Genomic DNA, 26,499 nt, shown 5'->3' on the forward strand with positions numbered 1-26,499 from the left:
CACACACACACACCACAATCACTGTGCGGCATCATGTCGCTGAGCTGTTGCTCGCATCTCGTCCGTAATGATGGTACGAGGTTGTCTTGCTCTCCCTCCTGGACCTTCTCCTCTCCCATGTTGGCCTTCTCCTCTTCCTCGTTGGTCACTCCTCTTCCTCCTCTCATTTGAACTCCTCTTCCTCATTGGCCTGCTCCTCTTCTTCCAGGGCCAGCTCTTCTCCCTCCTCTGCATCAAATTCCTCTTCCCCTGACTCTGCCTTCATCCATTGTGTTTGTTTGGAACCTTCAGCATACTGTGCACTCTGAACTTGCTTTTACATGTGGGTACAGCATTAGCAACAAGTGTCTTCAATTTTGAGTCATTGTGTGTAGTGAATGACGCCAGGTGTGTTCCCTGTGTTCAAAGATTGGTGACTGTGGCAAGCATTTTGCATCACATGGGCTTTCATTTGAGGATATGAGCAGAGTTGTTTTGCAACATGTGTTTTAGCAAGGAAAAATGTGTTTAGATTTATGAGTACAGAGGGTTGTGTTTTGTGAATTGTGTCTTCATGTGACGTGTTTATGGCACTGGAATATGGTGGCTACATTTAGTAAATGTGTTTAGACTACTGGTCATTTGGGTTACAGGATTGGCTTTTGTGTTTTAACATTTGAGAAAAACTGTAAGTGCTGTACTTGTTTGAAGGTCTGGCTCCTCAGTTCTAGTTATTATGGGTTATGGATGAAAATAGCATTATCTGCATAGCATCTAAGTGATGCTCTACTTTATTAAAAGAGAGTGTGGTCACGTTTTGTTTTTGTTTTTAAATGAGAAGGTCTCTTTTTTTAAATTACTTTTCTGTGTGTTTCAGATGCAGCGTACATATGTAATAAAGTATATGTATGTTTATGGTGATCCTGGCCCATGGTCAGAAGTGAAGTCAACTCAATTTTAAAAAGGAAAACATCTGAAGAACCCAAATTGAACTCGGGCTCATATTTCTTTTCCATCCAGACTCCCTGATGGCAGCTTTGACTGGATTCAGCAGCAGTTACATAACGTTGTCATTCCACAAATACCTTGTAACTTAGCTGATATTATTTCTACATATTGGCCTATGAATCAGATAATTAGCTCTTCAATTTGATGCTTACTGTCTTTACTGATGTAAAGGAGTTAATTGTTACACTTAGTTGAATGCATAAAGATGACTGTCCTGTCCTGAGATTACTTAATTTAGGTCGTTTTCAAAATTGTGCTTATTTTGTTTAATCACTACACCCAATTAACGCGCGTGTTGCTGTTTTATAGCTCTTAAACCTGAATTGGTGTGTATACAGTTAAGTCGCCGTGTGTCAGTCAATTTTTGTTGTGTTTAAACAAGTGGTTCATAAGTGTATTCATATGAAAATATTTATTTAAAATATTTATTTTCTGTCAAAGGTTGAACATGATATATGTACTGCAACGTTGTACAACTGTTTTTAAAATAGAAAACATGAGTACATATAGTAAACTAAACTGTTAATTCTGACTAGGCAAACGCTTTAAGTTCTCTTTTTCGGACTTTAAATGGCCAAACTATCTCTATCCTCCTGAACTCTCACTTCTAATGTACTGGTGTGCAGCAGCCCAAACAATAGCACGTATGCTGTTGCCGCCCACTCCTATGCTGTTAACCTGACATGACGTGACTCTACTTGATTCGTTCAGCACGGTGCTATTCTCGTTGTCATTGGCCTTTTTTGTTGCCTGCCATTTATAGTTTAGTTGAACTTGAGCACTGAGCATGTTTCATATCGCTATTGAGGAACATTTTTGCGCAATTTATTATTTTATCACCAACCTCTACAAGGAAGTGACATCGTGATATATCACTGACTAATGTACACAGGTGTGTTTAGTGTTATGCATATCACTGTATGTTGGTTTTTTGGCTGAGAAAGTGTAATGCTGATGATGTGTGTATAGTTATACAATTTTGGATTTTGCTGTTTGGCTGCTTGAGTGTTAGGTTCTGTAATTCTGGTGTTTGATTAATTATAAAAAATACCAAGAGAAATTGTTAACACTAATTACAGGCCATAATATGATAAATATCACTGGGGAACAGTGATGTAGTCTAGCAACAGAAAATCTTTTCATAATGTATATAGATGAAAAAAAGTTTCTTTGATGTTAAGAAAATCCTGTAGGATTTGGAGCTTAACTAAGTATCTCCAGGTTTATCTCTGGTCTTTCAGTTTAAAAAAAGGGTGGGTTTTTTTTCTTCCTTTATTGCCATGGTAACCTTTGCTAAACACCTAGCAAGCAACCCCAGACTGCTGATGACCTGATTTAATTTTGGTGCTACAAGATCCCACAGACCTTGGTGTACAGATTAGTTTTTCCTGATGATCATCAACGAGAGATGCTTTTTCTTCTGCCCCTTTTTTTCCCTGCTGTCTGCCAGCTATGTTAAAGAATCAGAATCAGAATACTTTATTGATCCCTGGGGGAAATTATTTTTTGTTACAGTGCTCCATTTTAAACCAACATTAAGACAAGACAGACAATACACTAACTAAGAATAGTACAATATATACATATATATACATACATACATACATAAGTCACTCAAAGGACTGCCATTGTTCGATAACATGAAACAGAATATGCCCTGTTGATCAACAAAAAAACAAAACAAACATTTTTCTTGCTTCCAAGACTGTTTAAGACCACCAGGGTTGTAGATCAGATCTGCCCTAATGAGCGGGCAGTGACACTGATAAACCTAATCGGTTATGCATTGTGTGCTGATGGACAAGAATTACTCTGCCAAGAACTTCCTAATCAGTGCTCCTTCTTCTAGCTTATTTCCCATGGATGCAATAAATAAATCTAATCATTATTCGTTTGCTATTAAAAGTAATCTGCCTCATTTTGCATATAGCAGACAGTTGTCTGTTATGTGCAAAGATCCAAAAGGCTCCAATGCTGTTGGCACTGTTTCAGTAAAATTTGTAAATATTCAACAGCTATTCGTATTTGAGCTTCACTTCTCAATCAGCTGAGTATTTTAGCAGGACACTGTGCGTTGGGCTTGTGTTGTGCTTGCAAAAGCAACATAAAGCTGAATTCCAGTGTACATACTTTTGTATGTCTGCGTGTGCATTATTGCGTGTGTGTGTGTTCAGAGAGACATTGAAACCGGGAGAAAGCGGTTTTGTTTTTTCTTGGATATGCGGTCAGTAACCCAGAGAAGAAAAACCAAGCAACAAACAACACACACGAGTCTAAACAGAGTTAATCGTTTCCCTCCAGCTTCTCTTCTCCCCACAGTTTCTCCGTGTTTTCCCCATGTTGTTGTGTGGTTGTGGTTTTTGTATTCTGCAATTCTTTGTGTATGTAATGATTTGTTGTAGACCTTGTGGCTGCTGTTTTTGGTATATGAACTTATACATGCATCTGCATGCACAAACAGATAAAAATCCATTAATTCAAGCACATTTGCAGGCGTCAAGAAAGCAGGACTAAACGTCTGCACGCTCACCATTTAGCCCAGCCTGTTCCCTCCCATATCCCACTTGTTTACAGTTGTACTGGTTACCGCAGACTCAAAGCTGCCACTCAAAATCAGATTCTACTCTCACATGTGGTGATGTCGACCTCCTGTTTAGAAAATAGTCGTCCTGTTTGACAGACCTGCACTTTCAGAGTTCCTTCACAGATTTAGATTTACGTATCCTATTTTGACAGCCGCCCGTAGTTGTTTATGTTCAAATGGTAAAATCTTTTGTTGATGAGGCTCCTTGTGTAAGTTTAAGGGTGCGTCTTTGTCTGTTACGCCACAACACCCCCCGATCTCTTCTCTGTGAGCTCTCACTTACTGAACTAATGTCAAGAAAGTAATCCATAAAAGCAGTGGCAGATGGCACAACTTCAATGAAATCACTGTTAGAGAAAGATGCCTTCAAAAAAAGAAAAAGAAAAGGAGTGGCTTTTCTCAGTAGAAGGAAATGCCATTTAAAGATCAAAAGAAATTCAAGCTAAATACTAGGGCACAATCGATAAACATCTTTTAACAGTCATAAAAACTGTTTAAAAGTTAAAAAAACCCCAAAACAAAACAGAATAACAACAAATGCGGTCATACAGCATTAAAAGGATTGTCTGACTGTTTGTTTACATGGACAATGAGCATTGTTTTTTAAACCTTTTATCCTCTTTAAAAGCAATTAGGCAAAAGAAAAACTTAAAGATAGCCATGTGATGGACAGGTGTCGTCTGACACAAACAACCAATCACACTGCCAGAGGACAATTTTAGAATACAACTCAAAACGTTTTAATCTCCAAGTTCTGTTGAATGTGCCACTCAATGTTAAAATAAATTTGCATGGTGAATGAGTTTTGGCCACCTACACCTGACGGTGCAGTGTTCGGTAATGACTCTGCCCTACTCAACACTCGTTGCTAGTGTTACAGTTCTGGTTAATCAAAGCCAAGAGGGCATGGCATTACAGATAAAGGTTACAAAAAGCTGTGTGGTTTTGTTTCAAATCATGACACAAACACACACACAAAAACAGAAGCGGCATATCTGCATGTGATTCTCTGAGCCTTTTATCACATATCAGGTTCAGTATAAACATTTACCCACCAGTGTGGCAGAAAGCTTTCTCTGATTTACTTGCCAAACAGAAAATCTATCCGCATTATGGCACTAACCACAGCCTTAGTAGATCAGTTTCGGTTTTTTAATTGAATGCTGTCAGTGTAATCTAAAGGCTGCAGCAGCACAAAGTGAAACTTGATTTGATTTGATATACCTTTATCAGTCCCACAAGGGGAAATTTCACAAGGCTGCCGACCTATTGCACACAATGGCGGCGCCATCTTACCCTCCAACCATACATACATTACACAACTTGCAGGAGAGAAACACGACATTCTAATTAAATGATTTTAACTTGCTCAGGCAAAGCTTGGCACAATTAGGTTTTAAAACCAAAATTCCCCCTGAGATGCAGCATCACAAAGTGTCAGTGAGAGTCTCCTGGGCTCTTTCGGTGGCTTTTAAAGTCAACGTTGGAGCCTGTGAGTGAAGTGAAAACGTTGTTTTTCACTCTCCCCCCGCTGCCCGCCTGTCCAGGTGGCAAATGTCACATGAGTATCTGGCTCTTTATGGAAGAGCCCTGTGACATTTGATTAAATGTGTAAGCAATATGAGCAAAAGGCACCTCTACCTGAGTGTCAGAAGGCTTCCACTAAAACAGATGGAGGGCAGAATATATTTTTTTAATCAAGCACAAATTTGTTTTGGTGCTACTTATCTTGCCCTTCTCACATTCTCTTTTATTTCCTTTCATGCCCAAAGCCTTTTTAAATAAATCTTCATGTAAGTCTTACTTCATTTTTCAAACCATGAAATTGTGCATGACAGGGCCAGCAACCAGGGTGTTGACAGAGACTAAGTTATTTAGTTAGTTGCCAGAAAAAGCCAAAACTGAAGTCGTGTCTTAGAGCATGCGCTTGCAAATACATGCACACACATGCTTGTTGAAAGACGTCCTGCTGTTTGCAATCTGGATCTCCTTTATTTTAAGTGGGGTTTCATGATAAACGAGCATCTTACAAGTGTCCTTCACATGCTGTTTAAACCCCCCCCCCCCCCCCCCCCCAAAAAAACACCAGTGTGCACACACAGACACACCTATGCACACACAGATTATTCATTGTCCTTAGTCTCTGTGAATCTAATACTGTTGCATTATATTACATCAGATGTGGTTCTATAGTTTCTTATTTGTTGTCATCAAAACTGTTGTTTTCTTTATCCAGTAAAATGACAATAGATTTGGACTTTCTTGATGTAGTGTGCCCAACTGCTGATTCCTGCCCTTTGCCATTTGAAGTAAGATTGATGAGGGTGAACCTTTTGTTTTTCCAAGAGATTTTTTTCTTGTTTTCAATTCAATGCGTTAATCTGAAAGCATTTATGCAGCAGTGCTGCTGCTGATGTTAATGTTTATGTCTCAGGGACTGGAAAACAGTGGAAAGCCTCAGTTACCGAAAACTGGACAGACTTGGGTATTTTGAAAAGACCAAGTTATATTCCTTGCCCCACCAGAACTGGTTGAGGTTTTGTAATGTCAAAGTTCTGCAGTGTGTGTGTTAAGCCGGCCTCTGTTAGAGCTGGAGTCTGTAGATGACGGAGTACAAAATATTTGCAAAATGTGCTACATTTGATGTGCCAGCCTGTCATTTTAACGGATTTTTTATTTTTATTTGAATTTTATTGAATTTTATTTTTTCCATTTATTTTTGCATGTGTGTTGCTGCTGCCTGTGTTTAATTGAGTAATTTCTGTAACTGTGAGATGCTGCTGGCCAGGTCTCCCTTGAAAAAGAGGTTTTTAATCTCAATGGGATCTTCCTGGTTAAATAAAGTTTAAATAAAAAAATTTAATTAAAAAAAAGCACAGTACTGTACAAAAGCCATGCTACGGATACTTCAATTTTTTTCCAAGGAACCAGATTTTCTTGTAATATTTCTAAAGTGTTTCCTGAGCAGTAGTTTTCAAGGTTTTCTGAAGGTCTTTCAGATTTTTCTTTTAGAAACCTAAAGACTTTCAGGGTTTTTCCCCCCCTTAAATATGAATCATTCAGGCCTCAGAAAGACACCAAACTTAAGGGTTGAAGCAGAGAGTTTAGCAAAGAACCAACTTTAGACAATTTGTCAAAACCACGCAGTTTGTTCCCATTTCTTCGGCATATTTTATATATTCAACTAAAGATATCAGTTTGGCAGATATAAAGTCGTATTTTTAAAACAACAAGGAGATTCATGAAGAATGATTAGCTAAATATTTGGCATATCTCTACATGATGTGGATTTTGTCCTTAAAAATGAAGCAGTGCTAGGCCTAAAAACCAAAAGTAAAAGCAAACATCATATGCTGAAACTAACATAGGACCTGAGAAACTGGCTCTGGACTACATCTCAAGTTAATCTATTCACTGGTTGCTGAAGCCTCATAAGAAATTATCTCAGTGGAAGGTTGGCTGTCGACAAGCCGTTCTTATAGAAGGGGGAGATATGCCAAGTTATACAAGTACTGGACTTAAAATCAGTGGCAACAAGTGTTAGTGATGAATCTTAAAATTTAAAAGAATTTCATTTTAATTTAAGAATTTAGTGGTTCAAATCAAACATTTGGTTCAAATGTTTGATATGTGCATAGGAGGTCAGGAGTGAGGTAACAGTGTGTGTCATCACACAGTGAAGGTGATTTATTGCATCTTTCAATACATAACTGAACTTGTTTCCAATTTTCCTAGTGAAATAGAACAAAATGAGGTGTGGCTCAAGACACATGTTGAAAACAAAACCTGGATCTTATTGAATTCTTAAAAGAATCTTTCTGAATGTGACTGTAGCATCAGGGACAAATTTCAATTTAATAATATGTATAGACATTCAAGCTGATAGTCTTTAGATCTGCATCAATTTGTGCAATTTTAGAGTTCAAAAATCCAAATATACAGCACTATGCAAAACTTTAGGTCCTGGAGATATTTCCAGTCTTGTCAGATGATACCAACAGGCTGGAGTCTGAGGGGTCTCATTTCCCTCTACCCCTGGAATAATGGAAGAGCTTAAGCTTTAATCAAGCTCCAACATGTGCTAGGCTTGCCAGTTACCTGAGCCACTTTCTTATTTTTTATTTATTTATTTTTATTTTTTGCACTTTCTTAGCAATAATTGTACTTTAGCAGGAGCCTGACCTTCACACGAGGCTTATATGAGGGAGGAAAATGAATCTTATCTAGTCAAACTCTCCCAGTAGATCCTCCCACTAGCTGTTACTAATGTCAGAATAAATCAGCTGATGGTGGAGGCAAACTGCCACAACTACATGAAAAACTTTGGCAAGCAATGCAGACTTCATGCCACCACTTCATATATTATATGTGGAAATATGGTTATATAAAAATGTTTTTAGTTCTTTTTTGTTTTGTTTAAATGCGTGTATGTGTGCTGTATAGTATATAATTAAGACACTGTGTTATTTAACCTTTTTTTCCCCTCTGATTGCTCAATTGCTTCTGGGAACAGAGGTAGTATGCTGGGTAGAGTATTATGGTCTATGTTCTCATTCAAGTTGAGCTTTGTTTTTATGTACAGGATGTGCTCAAGCTGGTAATGAGAAAAAAGAGGAACATGGAGAGTGAGAGATGGAGGGATGGAGTGAGAGATGAGTCATTTTCTCTGTCAGACGCTGTTGTTTTCCACTAAACCCTGTTATTTTCGCTCATAAATGGTTGCCAGGTAGTGGGTGGAAAAAGAGTATCTTTTTTTGTTTTCACATTTGGTGTAATTTTATGATGGGGCAGACTGTGGTTTTTACTTGAAATATTTTTTTATGAACTTATTCCAATGTTCCTTTCACTTTGCATGAACCAAAACATGTGAAACGCTCATAGTTCTTACAATACTTAATGCGGGGAGTTCTTAAAAAACCAGTAATTCGCAAATCTCTACCTAGTATTGACACTTGTTAGCTTGAAAGATTGATGAAAATTAGGGTCGATCTGTTGTTTAGCTTTGAGCAAGCACGTGGTTGTGTCTGAGGGTTCCTCCTGCTCATCAGGAGTTTTTCCTTCCCACTGCCACCGAGCTCAGGGAAGGGTAGTGGTCTGCCGTGACCAGTTGGGTATTAGGGAAGGGAGACGGGACAAAAGACACACTGTTGCAGAGAGTCAGACATTAATAAAAATAATTTTGCAGGAGTTGTGAGCCAAGTGCACAAGATGACTTTAAAGGGGATAAAAGCTACATTAAAATCAGGCATGGTTGTTAGAGAGACAGTTCTTGATCACAACTTGTGTAAAGCAAACTACTGACAGGAAGAAAAATAAAGCAATGAATATTTATTTGGCCCTTCTTGGACAGACGCTGGATAGACTGATATGGAAGATGGCATTAAAATCTTTCGAACTAAGTAGAAAGGTATGGAGTATTATTAGATCACCAACAGCTTTTATTGAGCTAATTCAAATGACACATGAACTGGAATTGAATTGGATAACAGGGTTTGAGTAGATACTTGTGTCTGCATTTGGATTTGAAGGAACTCTTTTAAGAAACCATTTGCTCCCCGTTAAGCCGCCTGCGAGAGCCTCTCCTTTTATTATAGTGACTAATCTCTGGTTTGATCGCTCCACTGTAAGCGCTTCTTTCTCTCCATGATTGAAGCTTCCACACCATAAGCCATTGTAGAGAGTGGCATTTACTCTTTAGAAAACCTGCCAGATTTTTGACAGAAGTAAACCACTGTTATTGCACCTGTCGCAAGCAGGCTATATTTTGTTGAATAATTCTAATCTTACCTGTTAACCTTTGATAGGCAGATTTATAAAGAGTTCAATGAAAAGCGCAGAGTGGTCATTAGCTCCTTATAGCTGTAAACTCTATACATTGTTTTTTTCCTTGTTGGCTTTTTCCTATAAGAAACATATTTTTTGTTCGTTTTGGTCATTCATCACAATGTTGCTACCCTAATTTTCTTCTTTGTGCTTTATTTGTTTTACAGCCATATTTCTATATAGCAGGGCTTCATTTTTTGCACCTTTTAACTGCCTGTTGGCACATCAAACACAGTCAATTTAATTTAATAAAATCTTGAAAAATATATTTATTTACAGAAATAGATCCTTCCAATAGAGGAAGATGTGTTAGGACAAGATATGGCCATATAGTATATACAAAGTGACTCTATCTCAAAATAGAGAAGATATAGGCACACGGAAAAATGTGCTTTAACTGACTGAAACTGAATTTCATTGTTTAGTAAATAATGAATGAAAAATCCACAAGTAAGCAAATGGCTTTTGTAAAATATATGTAAATGTATATATGTAAAATAGCCACGTAAAATTTTGTTGTTGTTCAGAAAGTGAAACATGCACCTTCTGTTTCTTTTTCCGTCAACCTACTTTGGACTAATGGACTCCCAGAGGCTGCTTGATCCTTAGTCCCCACAGGTGTGTGTGTGAGACAGAGAGAGCGAGTAAATGATCAGGTATCCATGCGCTTATCTGTAATACCTTGCTTGAATTAGGCGCATTAAAAATTTAAGCCTATGTGTTTACACTTCAAGGTTGTTGTGTCACATGTGAAAGTGACACTTGCCTCTTGCTTCACAAAACAAAAAGTTGCTTTGTTTATTAGAAACCATATAACATTTTGCTATGTCAACCATAGATCGTTGATACCAAAAAAATAAAAATAAAAAATTCACAGAGGCATTCTGAAATGAGGTTTAGAAAAGGAGAAACTGCCTTTTCACTACTATGATCTTGGAAAAGTCAGGCTCTTCTCCTTTAGTGAGAGGCACATCTGCTTAGCTGAGTGCCACACAAGGCTCCTTCGGAGGGACTCTTCTTTTAACAGCTTGCCAACCACATCAGGGAATGTGAAAGAGTCTGTTTTCAAGGACAGACTCAAGATCCTTCACTTCAGTTTTTATTTTCCTAACCCCTTTCCTGACCCTGAACCCTGTCTTCTGTTACAGTCACCAGTTTTTTATGGGGTTGTGCTCTTACATCTGTCTGTCCTTCCTGTGTTATCTGTTTGTTTATTTATTTATTTGTCCTGAGCACTTGTTCTTGTGTTGTAATGCTCGCTGAGAGCACCCTGTTAACTGCACTTCTCATTCATGAGAAGTTTAAATGTGAACTTTTGGGTTCGTTTGGTGGTGTTTGTGGTAGTGATGGGGGTATTGATTTACATCTGCATACTTGGCAGTCTAGACAAGTTGGGAGGAGTACTCAAACAATGCTGTGGTGGAAGATAAACTGATACTTGGCTTAATGCTGCCATTATAACTATTACCTACTTAACAAAGGACCTGGCAGCTGTACACAGGACCACCTCACGTGCCTGGGGTGTCAAGTCTGAGGATGACAAGAAGGCATGTAGGAGGCGTGTTTTTGGTCTAGTTTGAGTGTGTATAAGTGAATGTGTTTTTCATTTACAGCACATAATTAACACATAGCTGAGACACTACATTTTTGACTGTTAGTTGTCCAGATAATACCTGTGTTTATCATAATGAATGTTGGGATTATGACTGTTTCTGTGGGCCTCTTTCTTTTCATTCCACTGCCTGTTTTTGTTAACGCAACAAGATAATACACAAAGGAATTCACCTTTCTGCCTTTAAAGAGAACAAAAGGAGCTGCAAGCTAGAGTTGCATACCGGGCTGGCTTATCTTGTACTTTTGGCTGGTAGCAGTTCCTACACATACAGTGTACCCGCACCCAACACAATCAGCTTGCTAAGCTTTCAAGACTAAATAGAATAATATTTCCCTGTGAAATCCAACTCAAAACTTATTTTTTTTAATTTAAAGAACCTTTCCCGTTGTCAAGTAATGATAAAAATATAATCTAATTTCTGTAAACAATAACCTTATTCTGCCTGCATTTCTGTTTGTTAGTGTATGACAAATATAGCCTTTTGAAAACTAATTTTGGAAGTTAGACTGATGAAAAGGGATGCCATAGACCAGTTACATATAAAAGTAGACATTAGGGACAGGAACTCCTCCCCATCGTCTCATGACTGGTGGAGAGCTGATGGAGACGACGTGGGCATCAAGCTCACTGGACGAGATCCGCAATGTTGATATTATAAATATAGTGATTTTTAACATCATGGGAACATGGACAGGAGGATGGAGCAGCAGGGCTACCCCAAATGAACAACAGGAAAAGAGGCAGAACTTGAGGGAATACATATTCATTTGCTTTGCATCTCAGACGCCTAGAGAGCAGTTCAAACTCCCAACCATCCTGGTCACCATTATTAAAAATATATACTCCCAAACCAGTTGGCAAGTAATTGCTGGAGGTTGCTGCCTCAAGCAACTATTTTAATAAATAAATCAATCAATCAATCAATCAACAACTGATTTCAACCAGCAACAGCTGGTTAACGTTAGTCACAAAGAGGGGGCTGATTGGAGGCAGATTGGCACGGTTGCCTATCCGGTTGTTCAGTCTGACGTCACTAGCCGTGTCTGGGTCTAAACTCCGCTGCAGGTCCATATATCAAACGATCACTATGGCATTACTGAGAGTTGAAAAACTGTCTAAATTCTTTCATCTTTAATAAAAATGATCAGCGTTCTGCTCTACCAGGTGTAACAATTGAGTTTAACATCCAGGCATCCATGAAAACGGAATTTATGACATTTAACGGAGTTAGAAGTTAGCAGGGAGTTAGCTCGCTAGCTTCTATCTAAATACAATATAGCATGTCCTGACTGCGGGGTTTTGGAAACAAATTAAAACGTACAGCTCTGTTATCACTTCCAACATAAATGAAGACAGAAAACTAAACAGCAGTGACGTTTGTAGGGTTACTGAAGTTTGGCTAGCTAGTACATAATGATGTGCTACGTGACCGCTAGCGACACAGCTATGTTAGCATAATATAAACAAGCTAACTTTTTTTCCACTTGATAAAAGTTACCGTGAGTGTTCTCGGTGGTCAGGAACAAATGTAATCGCATGGCAGGATGCTGTAAACAGACCAAACTTCAGCCAGGAGAACAACTGAGATAATCCATCCACAATACGAGGTTAGTCATTCATATACTGCTGCATGGGCTGGGCTGTAGTTACATCCTAAGGTTTTAAAAACTGAGCTTAAATAAATGATTAGCGGTAATAAAAGCCGAGGGAGGTCAACAGTGATCGCTGACTGTTTTAGGAGCTTTTTGAGATCAAATAGAAGAAAATACATAAAATTAAACATGTTAACAACACAAATGCCATATTAAACGCAGACTACTTTAGACCCGGAAGTAGGATTCGTCGCGTCATCACTGAACAACCGGATAGTTTGCATGGAAGATGCTGACTTCTTTGTATTTTAATTTGCTGACTAACTACCATGATGTCGAACAAGTGCAATGGAAATTGGGACTCCACAATTGACTTGACTACTTCCAGCAACAACTCACTGGCTGGGGAATTTAAATTTTTCTTTTGCAAGCAGTGGTTGCCAGGCAGTTGTCAACTTTTTTTCTAGACCTGTGTGTATAGGGACTTACTGAATGTATGCAGAAGCTTCCTGTTCGGGAAATTTCCAGTTAATAAATTATAATGGGAGGTGAGTAGGGACTGTCAATGGCCATTGATGTCATAGTCTATCATCCACCCTCCTAAACGGTTTGCTTTTTTTTTTTAAATAAAAAAAAGAACAACATGTTTTTGTTAAATGTAGCAGTTCTTTACAAGAAACAGTGTAATTAAATACACTTTTGTTTCGAAGGGAAATTAACAGTAAGTAACCCTTACAAAGTCTTGCTCCGTGTTTAGTACATGCGTTATGCCTTCATCTTTGCAGAAACAGTGCGGTAAACAAACACCAGCCACAAATTTCTCAGCAACCCTTTAATATGGCTGCAGAGGACGCCGTCCTTATGAGTTTGTTTTGAATCCTAAAAACGGTTCTGTCAGTTCAGTGAGACAAAGTTCATTTAGTCTTTGTCAACATTGAGCAACCTGCACGTCAATAAGCTGATATGTTAGTTTTGGCATGTTGTGTTTTAATTTTGACGCTGAGAGTTTGGCAGTGGCCAAAGGAACCTTACGTTATTGTATTTGTTATTTTTTTTAAATTTCAAAAACTATTTTGTTTATTTTTTCAAACTTTCTTTGGGACTGTTTTTTGGAGTTCCCAACTTTGGCATACAAACGAGATTTGACCTTTCATAATGGCGGTGATATTGCTTTCTTTCAATGCATTCTTTTCAACACAACTGACATTTTCTCTTTATTTCTGTACAGTTATATACCAGGAATCATAAGTTGGTGATGCATGCAGGGCTTGCCATTATATTGTGCATCACTACATCTGACATGAATTTAAGCCGCAGTCTTTCTTAAGTAATCTGTCCAAATAGTAACAATATGTGGGAAACACTTCTATTATGCTGCTTAACTCTCTGTGAAGTGGAATGGTTGTAAGGCCACAAAAACTATATAGTGCAGTTAATGAATAGAGAATCAATGAGGGAGTCTTGATGAGTCAACTCCTATTTTATTTACTTAAGTTAACACAGATGTGTCAGAGCAATTTGGTAGAATTTTTTACCTTGCAAACATGTTGATCCAAAAATGCACATCTGAACTTCAGTTTGTCTTCATTTAAAAAGACTAACCGTGGTCTCCTCAGGCTGTTTGGGGCTTAGGAAATTCTTCACATCTAATGTCTGCTGCTCCATGGCTTTCCATTATCATGTGACTTGCACCCTTAGTTTATGAGGGGAATTTTACCCGAGTAGAGTAGTCACCAACTCAAGTACCTTGTTATTCGGCTTACACGACTCCAGGTGATTTTAGGATACTTGCCTGTGGTTGAATGTCATCTGTCATATTTACATGCTACAGATAAAGCTGCAATAACTATTTTTTTTAAAGAAATGATGGATCAGAATACTGTTTTTATTTCGTAAAGCATAGATGACGTTTTTTAAAATTTTGATTTATTCTCAGTGCACTGCACTCAGTCCGTTTCCAGATACATAACTGTTTTCAGCAAAAACTCAACTGTCACAAACTGGCAAGACGCAAATAGCATGCAAACAAAGTTAGTAATTAGCTTCCGAACATAGTATTGAGTTTTTCGTGGTTCAGGACTTAAAAACAACTGATTACTACACTTTATAATTACCAGGTGGCCTGAAAGAATTATGATAATGTAATACCTTTCCTTCTGGATGTGTAGGAAAGCTGTAGGCAACTAATAATGCATGTGCTTTATCAACTTTATGAGGTGATAATATGTGAATGTTATGTTTACAGGTTGTCCTGTGGCCCAAAGGCCCAAACAATCTATTATTACTGCTTTAATTCAAGTTGTCTACTAATAAGAAATCCCTGATATTCTCTCGTATAATGCTGATTTTATTTACCCTATTAAAATGAATCTCATGTAACCATAGTTATGGGGATTTATCTGGATTTTTAACATCATTTAATATATTAACTTGGACCACATTATGAATCAGACGTTGTCATGGATCCAGGGTTTCGTTCCCGAGGTTTGGTATTTATAGATCCTTACTTGTTGGCTTCTTTATGTTATACTCTCTGGTTTTTGTTCAATAAGAAGAGCTCACTAGGAAGAATTGAATATAATTTATCGAGATAGAGAAATTCATTTATTTGGCAGTTAGATTCCAATGACCCATCATGGCAGAACAAAATCCCAGCAGTGATAGGATTTAGGACAGGACCCCCCGGAGTCTAGACGCTAGTGGTGGCGAAGATGAAGACTGAGGCTTAAATAGAGCTCTGGCTGAGATGTCTGAGGTGGAGATGAGGAGGAGGAGGTGAGTTGCACAAAAGAGTCTGAAAGGGAGAATGACAGAGAGCACAGATTTAAACATGTGAAGTGGAGGCTGATCTCTATTGTGTTCCTTTCTCATATTTTTGTATATATTCTCCTGTTTGTTATTTATTCCTGCTGTCTACTATTTATATTTTATTCCAGCACAGTTGGTGTGGAGCACCCACAATTTTGTTGTACCCGTAAAATTACAATAAAGGGCTATTCTATTCTATTCTTCTACTCTATTCTTCTAATCTATTCAAATAAAGCGGGCGAGAAAATGATTGGAGTAATGATTACAGTATTGAGATTGACAGTGTGGGTAAGCTGTAGTCATGTAAAGAAAAGAAAAGCATATGAACACCCAGGAAAGCAGGCAGATGAGTGATTACAGATCAGAAATGAAGCATAAGCTTCATTTGAGCTGTCTGTGTTCGGTTCATGGTTATAGTTTATCTTTTATTCCTTGAGCTTCAGTTTATCCTGCCCCCCTCATGTTTTTGTTAAGTGTCTGTCTGTGTTAGGTGCACTTAGTGATCTTTTTTTTTTTTGGTATTCGTTTGCCTCTTGTGCCTCATTTACTTTTACTTCCCTTGTTTAATCTCTGATTACTTTCAGCTGTGTTACTATTTTGTTTCCACTTCTCCCTGATTTAAACCCTCAGTTTGTTGTTTGTTTCCAACTCATTCCTTGAGAGTCCTAATGCTGTAGTTGTCCTCTTGGTATTTTCAGTTTTCTTTGTTATCAATAGACTTTCTGGCCTAAATAAATGGCTCACTTTTCGTTTGTACTCCACCTCTCTCCATCTTTGCAATTGAGTCCCCACTAGGGATGGGTATCGTTTAAGTTTGATCCGATACCGGTGCCAAACTGGTACTTTTGAAACGGTGCCGGTGCTCGAACCGGTGCTTAAAGAATGGAGAACACAAAATTGGTCCAAAAACCTCATGTTTAGCTGTTTTTTTGTAAAAAGATAACAATGTTAGCCTTTTCTGCAGCTATAGGGCATATATGGTATCACTCTTGGCTGGAAGCAGTGCTTAAACAATGGAAAAAACACAGACTTTGTCAAAAACCTCTCATGTTTAGCTGTTTTCCACTTTTTCTTTCGTCATTTTAGCCTTTTTGGCCCGGATGAAAGGAGTATCAAACAAGAAGACAGCCTCATGTAACTACTACGTGTTTGCTAGTTCACCTTACATGCATTAATTTAATAACGTGGTTAGAGTACTCAACGTAAATTACACACGAACAACATTAAGCTACTCACACAGAGAAGAACGGCTGCTGCTGCCATCATCATCCTCATCATTTCTGCTACACTGGCAGGGCTAGGGGCCAGGACTCTCCTCTTCGGGTTCTTGGGGGATGTTACAAACTCCAGGTCCGATAACAGGCACCACACCCGCAGTAGATGTGCTCGGTGTGAGATCTTGTAGCAAGCTATCAAATACAGTGCATTTCTCGGCGTTTATAAAAACGCTACGCATCGCCAGGTGTTTCATCAGATTTGAGGTGTTACCTCCTTTGCACAGTATCACCTTAAAGCACTTGTTGCAGGCTGCTGAGTTTGCATCTTTTGCTGTGAAGTACAGCCAAACTTTTGACCGCTTCGCCTTGGGCATTTTTAATCTGTAGCTCTGTTCTAAAAGAACGTATGTACCTGGGCCCGCCTACTATCCTTGGAAAGGTAAAATGGCTAGAATCCAAAGTGTATGACATCTCAGGAAAAAAAAGCACCGAAATGTGCGCTGCTTTTCGGTCTGGTTACTATTGTTTATGTCAGAACCGGTACTGGTACACATCCCTAGTCCCCACTACATCACACTGTGAGTAGATGATGAACTCAAATGCTCAGTAACTTTCTGGGGCTTTTATTCTGGATTATTGGGCTTTGTGGATGGTCATCTGATTTGTTCACAGAGAAGAAGTCAGTTAGGATCCAGATTAACTGGGCAGTTTCCACTAATCCAGATTATGTTAATTATACTCACGATACCCCACCACCTGAATCACTGTTGATGGGGGTTGGTTAGTTTAGCTTCATGCCAGCCAGCTCCCTTCCCTCTATTGCAGCAAGCCAACTCCACATTGCTCCTCCAACTAACCAGCTTCGGGTGCTTCAGGTGGAATTGGAATCAGTAGCCAGTGACCTCTGTCAGCTCACTTTATCTGGCATCTGCCTTGCTGGACTTGGCTCTGGGGCTCACGGACTCTGTGCTTACCACCATTTCAGCTCCGATTCTGCTACTTCTTTGGCAGTCACATTAAGTGGATGAGAAGCCTCCAGCCTTTGTTCCCACTTTTCTCTCTTTTGCAGGTGGAAGTGAGGCTCTCGCGTTCCATCAGCTCTTTCAACACCAGCCTCCAGCCAAGCCACCAGAGGGTGTCCTTCAAGGCCAGCCCCCTGAACTGGTTTTGTGATTTTTTTTTTAAGCTTTCGTGCTCCCTGCTTTTTTTTTTTTTCTCGCGTCAGTTGAGCTACTTACCCTCGTGTTTTTTCACTTTTGTTTGTTACCAATGGGCTTTCAAGCCTGAATAAATGGCTCACTTTTTGTTTGTATTCTGCTTCTCAGTCTTTGCATTTACATACTCACTACATCACACTCCAACATGACAAAGGTGGTATGTTTATCGTCAATATATAGATTAAAGATGTTCCTGCTCATTTACTCTCCATCGTACTATAAACAGGAATTATATAAAAAGGTTGTGGTGCCGCCAAAACACAAGCAGTTGCTAGCTTATTTATCTCAAGAGTTCAACAATTGCTGTAGTAAAAGCTACATCAAAGGTCTCCACCTGCATCCATGCATTTGAATGAAGCCTTTGTTGTGATGGCTAACACATTTTTCTAATTTCACTTTCTTGAGAAAATTACCAAATTGTGGATTATAAAACAGTTTCCAGCAGCTTCATTGAACTTTTAGGAGCATTTACACACTCCTTTGATCTAATGATGTCACTGAAATTATTGCTCAAGTCAAAGTGTTGGGAATGTTTGTGCAGCGGTTGTTTCTTGTCAGGTTCCTGCTGAGTTCAGGGAATCCTCATGTTTATTTTGGTTTTCATTAGCTTTTTTTCCCCTCCTTTCACTCTTTCCCCACATTTGCACCTGTTATTTGTCTCATTCACTTTTTTTTCATCATTTGTTTCCTTTTTCCGGCTTCCTTTTATCTGTTAGTAGGAATCTCCCTGACAGTTAAGTATTCATGCCTATTTCCTTTTCATTGCATTCCCATTTTATCATCCCATCTCTTGCTTTTACTTGTATATTTCTGTTGTCATTATGTTGCTATTTTCTCCTGCCTAATTCCCTTGCGGTCATGGCTTTGGCTATATTTATGAGGTTTCCCACGCTCCCTGCTGAGCCTTATTATCAGGTTAAGCATTAACCTTCAGGCTTTACCTTGCTCGTCCTTAACTTTGTGACATCGTTGACGTGGCCACAGGCTACATTACTCTGTTCTGATTCCAGTATGTTAACCTCTTGTTAATAAGAGAGGAAGAGAAATAAAGGGAAGTTACTGATGTGATAGGAGTACTGGGAGGAAATAGTCAGGATGCAAAGAAAGAGGCTTGCCGTGGGAGTATGGGAGTAGGGCTGGGCCATATTATACCGTTCACGGTAATACCGGTATAATGTTAGGCAACGATAGGAAAATGAAATATCGCGATAGAATATGAGTAAAACGCGCATGCGCAGTGCCTTTGTTTTCATACGCACATGGCCGATTGTTGAGTGAAACAGATGAACCACAATTGGGTTGTAAAAATGGTGCAACTTCAGTGATGTGGAACTGGTTTGGTGTTTGTCCGTCAGATACACGACAAAGCACATTTTTTTGCAGAACATACAAGCGGCCGTCGTTATTGTCGTATTTGTCGGACTAAGATGCTCTTAAATCTGGGAGTAATCTGGGTCCAAAACTCCGTATTCTTCCAGTCAAACGAACACTGCAGCATCACTGAGAGTTAAAAACTGTCTAAATTCTTTCATCTTTAATAAAACGATCAGCATTGCTGCTTTACCAGGTGTAACTATGAAGTTTAACTTCCAGGCATCCATGAAAACAAAATGTATTACATTTAACGGAGTTAGAAGTTAGCAGGAAGCTAGCGGAAGTTAGCACGCTAGTTTCGCTAGTTACCTAAGCATGATATAGCATGTTCTGACTGAGAGATTTCTGAAAAAATTCAAACGTACAGCTCTGCTAACACTTCCAACATAAATGAAGACAGGAAACTAAACAGCAGTGACGTTTGTAGGGTTACTGAAGTTGGGCTAGCTGGTATATAATGATGTTTTTTAACTTTATTGCTATGTCTGGTTTTATTACTATGTGCATATTAGTATTGTACAGCACTTTGGTCTACCAGGTGTGTTTTTAAAGTGCTATATAAATAAATAAATGATGATGATGATGTGCTACGTGATCGCTAGCGACACAGCTATGTTAGCATAACATAAACAGTGAAGCTGGAAGACGAACACTAACACTTTTCCACTTATAAAAGTTAACGTTAAGGTTCCTGATAGTTAGAGACAAATGCAATCGCATGGCAGGATGCTGTAAACGGACCAAACTTCAGTCAGGAGAACAACTGAGATAATCCATCCACAATATGAGGTTAGTCATTAATATACTGCAACAACATGGGAATAGAGCAGCTGCCAGAGAATTCAACATTAATGAATCAATGGTACAGAAGTGGAGGAAGCAAGAAGAATGAGTTTAATAAAGTTTGATTTATCTGACTGCTTTGTTTCGCTTAATGTGCCTTATAATCCCGTGCATCTTATGGTCCGAAAAATACGTACTGCACACTGCAGTTTAATGTTGCAAAGCACCTATTTTTAACTTCAGTGGATATTATACATGGTTATGCTCAGGATATGTCAGCCCATTTCTACTGGAAATGCCTTTTGGTTAAACTTTCAGCAAGGAATTTGCATTTGCACTGTTAAATTTTTATAAAGCTTTAATGTACATAAAAACCAGCTTCTTGTTTAAGTGAAAATAAATGGAAGGTTGTCTTTTTGCGCTAGTAATGTTGTGGAGTTGTATTTTGTCTCGCATCAATTATATCGTCAGTTATATCGTTATCGCAAATTTTCAAATATATATCGTGATAAATATTTTTGGCCATATCGCCCTGCTCTATAAGGGAGTATCAATAAATGTTATTGAAGTAGCTGCAAGGTTCTTGTAGAGGAAGGAAAGCATATGAAGAGTTGAATTAATATTTTTGTCCCTGGGGTGTTTTTTTTTGTTTTGTTTTTTTTGACGGTAAGCTCTTGTGTTTATCTGTTTGAAGGGAAAAGAACAAGCCTCTCTTATTGACAGTGCCCTTAGGTTACGTTAAGTGTCATATTGTTTGCTTTCTATCAAAATGTTTTTGTCTTTCTGATTTAAGTCAAGCAACACTGACTTAAACAAATCCCAACATCCTTGGGATTCGCATCAAAGTTACACCTCTATCTGTCTTTCTCCCCACAGATATGAGATGCTAAATAGAAAGTATTTCTTTCTGAATTTATTGTTGTTTTGTTCTTCATAAAACAGCCATGAACCCATGCTACATGAGTAATGTCTGACTCACACAGAACAAGTTTATGAGGCATGTTTGGCTATTATTCTTCCTTTATATTGCGGGGAAATCGGCACCCATGAAACAAACAATTAGCCTTAATGAGTCCAGGCAAAACTTATCCAAAATTCAAAAACAAAAAAACAAAAACAGAGATACATAGGCAAATAGGACTTTAATAATTATTTTATTTATTATACTGGCAGTTCAAAAGGTCCATTGATTGAGGTTTCGTTTTTTTGTTCTCTAGGCAGATTGCGCTATGTGGTATTTTTCAGGGGGTTAGTTAAGTTCAGTAAATTGATAGAATAATAATGGTATGGAAACCTGTCTTTTTTGTACACCCTTATATGTATAAATTTAACTGAATACACTTTCAACATTCAGCTTTAAAAAATGCACTGTATAGTGTAACTTTGTATACAGAAACTATATTAATTAGACCAACACAGACAAAGTCCTCCAGTCAAAGCTCTTCATTGGCTGCCTTATCACTGGAGCATTCTTTAACAATCTAACTAATAATAAAAAAGCAGCTAATTTCTGCTGTTCCCTGACTTGCTTGGAACCACTATAGTGTTTCATTTGGCATGATTTTACAGCAGGTGCCCTTCCTGATTTTCTGTGTCTCCTCCTGGGTTTGAACTGGGGATCTTTGACTTGTTATGCAAATAGGTAAACTACTATTGCTCCTACTACTAGTGCTACTAAAATAATAAAAATAATAATCAACTTTTGATACATATAAAATGAGTGAAAAGAACAAGTAATGCAAGTTATACAAAGGCCACTCTGTATTGGTGGGTCTTTGAAAGCTTTTTGAAATGAGGAACTGATCATGCTGGTGTTAAATAAGTAATGTTTGTTCCACCGAATTGGGGATAAAACAGATAAAGCACGATCCTTTATTTTAAGCCTGTAACCTTTTAACTGTAATTGATTATGTAGTCTGAGTGGTGTAAGATGTTCACACTTCCGAGATATAGAGTCACTACATAGTGATTTGAAGGTAATCAGTAAAGTCCTTTCCAGATGAAACTGATATAAACTAGGACTGGGTCCTGTCGGACCTAACATGCTTTGAGGGGAGTTTCTGCAGGTCTAACGGTGTGTTCACACCGAACGCGATGGACGCGAATAGAGCATCAGGTTTACATGTAAAGTCAATGGAAAGGCGCGATGACGCGCGATTGCGGGTCCCGCGAAAATTCGGAAGCAGATTTGCGTCACGAAAACGCCAAAACGCGTGAAACGCGCGTCAGTGTAGCGCGTCTGGCGCGTTTGACTCGCGAATAAAACCACGCGCGTGAGTTTTTGTGTTGCATTTTGTGCATACGCGCGTTTCGCGTCTACCGCTCGAGTTGGAAAAATCTGAACTCCAGCGTCAAATCGCGCCGCGACAACCAATCAGGAGCCTGGTGACGTGGCTGTTACCTAGGTCAAAGGGGCAGATCCAGCCAAAGCCTTTCATACTTCAATGGAGGGGAAGGCTAATCAATGCGGTAGCAAACAACTCGGAGCTGTACAACACCAGCTGCTTTCAGTACCGAGACAGGAATAAAAAGGACCGAGCTTGGAGGAAGATATGTGAAGAGATCGGGCAACCTGGTAAGTTCATTCATTTCTCTTTTGAAAGTTTTCACTGACCCGGGAAGCCGCACAAAAGCTAGCAAGCCACCGCTATTTTCCCACTGACGTACAAATACCGTTCTGCTTTTATGCATGTTGTCATTTAGGAATATATTTTATTGTTTATTAATAAACAGCACACAGTGGTCCCGCTGTTCATCCGTCACTGCTTTGCTTTTTCGCTGATTTTTTTATTGCACAGTACAGCATTGCATTCTGCAGCCTGATTGACAAATCTCCTGCGCTTGCCAAATTTATCACGTTTGGTTTTGATAACCATCGCGTCCAATAGAAAAAACAGCACAAAAACACCCATAACTATGAGCCTCATTCGGAAATAGACACCTGCACCGTGAGGGAAAAAGGCGCACGAAAGTGGCGGGCAGATGAAGACAAACCGCGGCATAATAATACTTTTACGTTTTGCAATCTACAAAGGTTTGCACTTTGAGAATCAATTGTGAGAACTGTGACCAGGGGCTAGTTATTCTGAGAACCCCTGCAATAAATGAGGGACCACTGTCTACTCTACGATTATTATATCCAACCTGTTAACATTTAATACTGTATTGATAGAACCAACTGATTCTGCAGCAGAGCATCCCCAGTCCCTGAGCTCCTGCTGCTGCACCCACAGATATGTACAGCAAGCACTGATACCTTTTTAGTCGGTGGGATTCCCTTTTACTAAATATCTACAACCAATCTGATTATATCCTGTTATTGTTTTTGTTTTTTTTTCAATGTTGAAATTAAAATCTAGTAGCAGCCTTCTCATTTCTTTGTGTTTTGTGCTGTTTTACAGGCCCACAGAGGAGGACGGCTCCGAGGCAGATGAGGGACGGGTCCCAGGACGGTCCATCGGCGGTGGAGCTGGCCACCCTGGAGTCCCTGAAGAGGCCACACCAGTCTCCAATGGAGCATTTCCTCCTCAGCCTTGTTCCTGCTCTGGAGAGCAGCTGGTCCTTTTTATTCCTGTCTCTCTGTAAATTCTTATATTTTATATATTTATGTTTAATGTTTTTCTGTTTGAGACTTTTAATATTATTTCAAATAAATGTTTATAATGACTAATGTCTCAGTTCTACTACACAGCAAATGTTGGCACACAACTTGACACATGTAGAATTTATTTCATATTATACTAATGACAATATACTGATACAGTGGGATGCAGAAGTTTGGGCAACCTTGTTAATAGACATTATTTTCCTGTATAAATCGTTGGTTGTTACAATAAAAAATGTCAGTTAAATATCATACAGGAGACACACACAGTGATATTTGAGAAGTGAAAAGAAGTTTACTGGATTTACAGAAAGTGTGCAATAATTGTTTAAACAAAATCAAGCAGGTGCATCAATTTGGGCACCACAAAAAAGAAATGAAATGAATATTTAGTGTATATCAATGTGTGTGTCTCATATATGATATATGGGGTGCCTTTGTCTGGATGTGCTTCCCATCCAGAGCTGCACAGCACAAAGGAAAGTTCCAGCGCTCCTGGAATCCCTCTGTGATGGACCGCCAGTCTCCAGGTGAAGGCACAGCCATGAAGTCGTCCACTAGACAGTCCCAGATGGACGTCGCTGCCTGGGGGGTGATCTGGCTCACCGTGGACACACCGACTCTGAAACTGAACGCGATGGTCCTGAAGGAGTCCCCGGTGACAAGGAACCTGGACAAAATTGTTCAAAATCAGTATTATGTGTACTGCAGTTACAAAATACATTATTCAAATTCCAAAATACTTTTGTGATGTCAGATATAAATCACAAAACTTAAATCTTACATAAAACATTTTGTAATTATAAGGATAATTACAAAATGTATATTAGATAATATCTAAAACAGTTGTGTTTTGTTTTAACTTTAACATATCATAATTTGATTGGTAGCAACTTTCACAACTACAGTGAGCCAATCACTCATAATTCCTAAACATGTCAATCAGGTAGGAATGAAGTAAGACATTAATAGAAATAAAGAGTTGTGTGTTGACATGTAGCCCTTTCCTTGCTTAAATCATTAATATTTTTGAAAAATTAATCTGTGATAAGACAGCTTATCAAGATAGAACCATGTAACTAGAGATGAACCAAACTGTTCACAGTTTTATCTAACTCTGTTTTAATAAAGGCTGGTGACCCCTGCTATAGAGTCTGACAGCTGCAGGGATTATATACAAATATTCAACTATCCCAGAATTAAACCAGGTCTAAATAAAAAGGAGTGAGTATCACTACAAAGGTTAACTCAGTGGTCCTAATGCTACAGTTTGATATCAGCAAACACCGAGCGCATACATTGATGTGACACCACAGCCATGCTATCATGCAAACACTGATAACAGCATAAATCGAATTAAATCGGGACTTGATGAGACCTTCTGAGTATCACTAGAAATATTATAAAGAGTCGTCTCTGTACCACAGTTTGCTTTCAGTAAACACCGACAGCATTCACTGTTAGCATAGCACATCCATGTTAGCAGTGTATAACTGGATGGATCAGCATATTAGCACAGATATCAATAAAGGACTACCGTATTAAATAGTTTTACTAACCTCAGGCAGACGGACAGGCGCTCTGCAGGTGGGATTGAGCGTCTGTAGTTGGTGTTTAAGCGGGCGATGCTGGGACCGACGAGGGAAAGCAGGTCCTCAAACTGGCCGACGGTGATAGCGCTGGAATCGGCCGTCATCCAGGCGCAGCTCCTGGAGCAAGTGGTGAAACTCACCAAACTGCTCATGCCTCTGGAGGACCTGATGGACCCAGGTACAGCGAGGACGTCTTTTACGCCGCTGCTCTGCTCTCCACAGTACATAGAGAAGGGAGACTCTCTCTTCAAGCGCTAGCTCGATAGCTGCCATCTTGCAAAGATACCAGTCTGGCACAACTCCCTCCCACATTCCTCCCACATTTCCGGTTCACGCGCGTCAAAATATCATATTTTGAGGCGCGATGGATTTTTCTTGGACACGCGTTGAGACGCGAATGTACACGCGTCAAATTAGGGGCGTTTGGGGCGTTTTATTCGCGTCCATCGCGTTCGGTGTGAACACACCGTAATGTTTAGAAGCCCTCCTAAATCACTGCGTTTTATCTTTCTGGTAACAGTAATAAAAATGTAAGTGCTAAGTCATTTTCCACTAACTGTTGACACTGATAACATGAATAGACATTGCAAAGCAATGAAATGCCTCATTAGAAGTTACCATTCACTTTAGGCAAACACTGGAAAGCAGTACAGATGTCTATAAAATCCACAGCAATTTCAGATGAGCGGCAGTAGATTTGGCTTTATGTAATGGAACCCATATCTAGAAGTGATTGGGAATAAGAAGTTGAGCAAATGTGTGCCAAATCTGATAATGACATTGTGAAAGAAGGCATAAGCTACTTTCCATTGTTCTGTGGTCTTTTGTTATGGATGTAATGCATTACGCGGATGTGTCATAATGCTTAAGTCAAAATGTAATGTGAAGCATTTCCTTTGCACTTTGCTGTGTTTATCCTTAGAAGATACTGTGGTAGAAAACAGGTTTTGTTCTTATTTAATCATACTCCATGTGCTTTTAAAACACGAAAATAGTACACATCCAATGCAGAATTTACTGTCTAATTTTTAAATGCTTGTCATTTTTTTGTTATTTCCCACACATCATTTTCTACTGTGCAAACATATCTATGTAGCAAACACTGGTGTATGTCCAGTGCTTGCTACCATTTTTTCCCCGCCATCAGATCTCTCCACTAGATCACAGTTTACGTCAGCAGGGATCTGGCCTGAATTGCAGCCTTTATTAATGTGCTATTTGCTTTACTTGGCCCAGCTTTAAGGGAAAGCAGGGGCATTATTAATATTAAGTTATTTAAATAGCATAATGTCTAGTAGAGCAG

General features: G+C 38.9%; 2 protein-coding genes across 3 annotated transcripts in view; one reads left to right on the plus strand and one right to left on the minus strand.

Annotated features, from left to right (window-relative positions):
• Positions 1–26,499, plus strand: part of LOC146645047 (vitamin D3 receptor A) — an 88,121-nt gene that overhangs the window by 18,712 nt on the left and 42,910 nt on the right. Inside the window, exons 3-4 of one of the 2 annotated variants that reach the window (XR_014908997.1) lie at positions 17,696–22,575; positions 23,402–23,666. The exons of the other annotated variant lie outside the window; for it this stretch is intronic. The gene's annotated coding sequence lies outside the window, so the exon portion shown is untranslated. Of the gene's footprint in view, positions 1–17,695; positions 22,576–23,401; positions 23,667–26,499 lie in introns of those variants that run through there. 2 annotated transcript variants of the gene reach the window in all.
• Positions 23,764–25,618, minus strand: LOC146645048 (uncharacterized). The gene is made up of 2 exons (XM_085393141.1): positions 25,164–25,618; positions 23,764–24,274 (listed from the first exon to the last, which is right to left on the minus strand). Exons 1-2 carry the CDS (start codon positions 25,421–25,423, stop codon positions 24,004–24,006), a joined length of 531 nt encoding a protein of 176 aa, XP_085249267.1. The 5' UTR covers positions 25,424–25,618; the 3' UTR covers positions 23,764–24,003.

This window comes from Rhamphochromis longiceps, linkage group LG20 (assembly GCF_057381845.1).
Source record: "Rhamphochromis longiceps isolate RC_006_pf linkage group LG20, R_longiceps_female_GT1.1, whole genome shotgun sequence".
NCBI lineage: Eukaryota > Metazoa > Chordata > Actinopteri > Cichliformes > Cichlidae > Rhamphochromis > Rhamphochromis longiceps.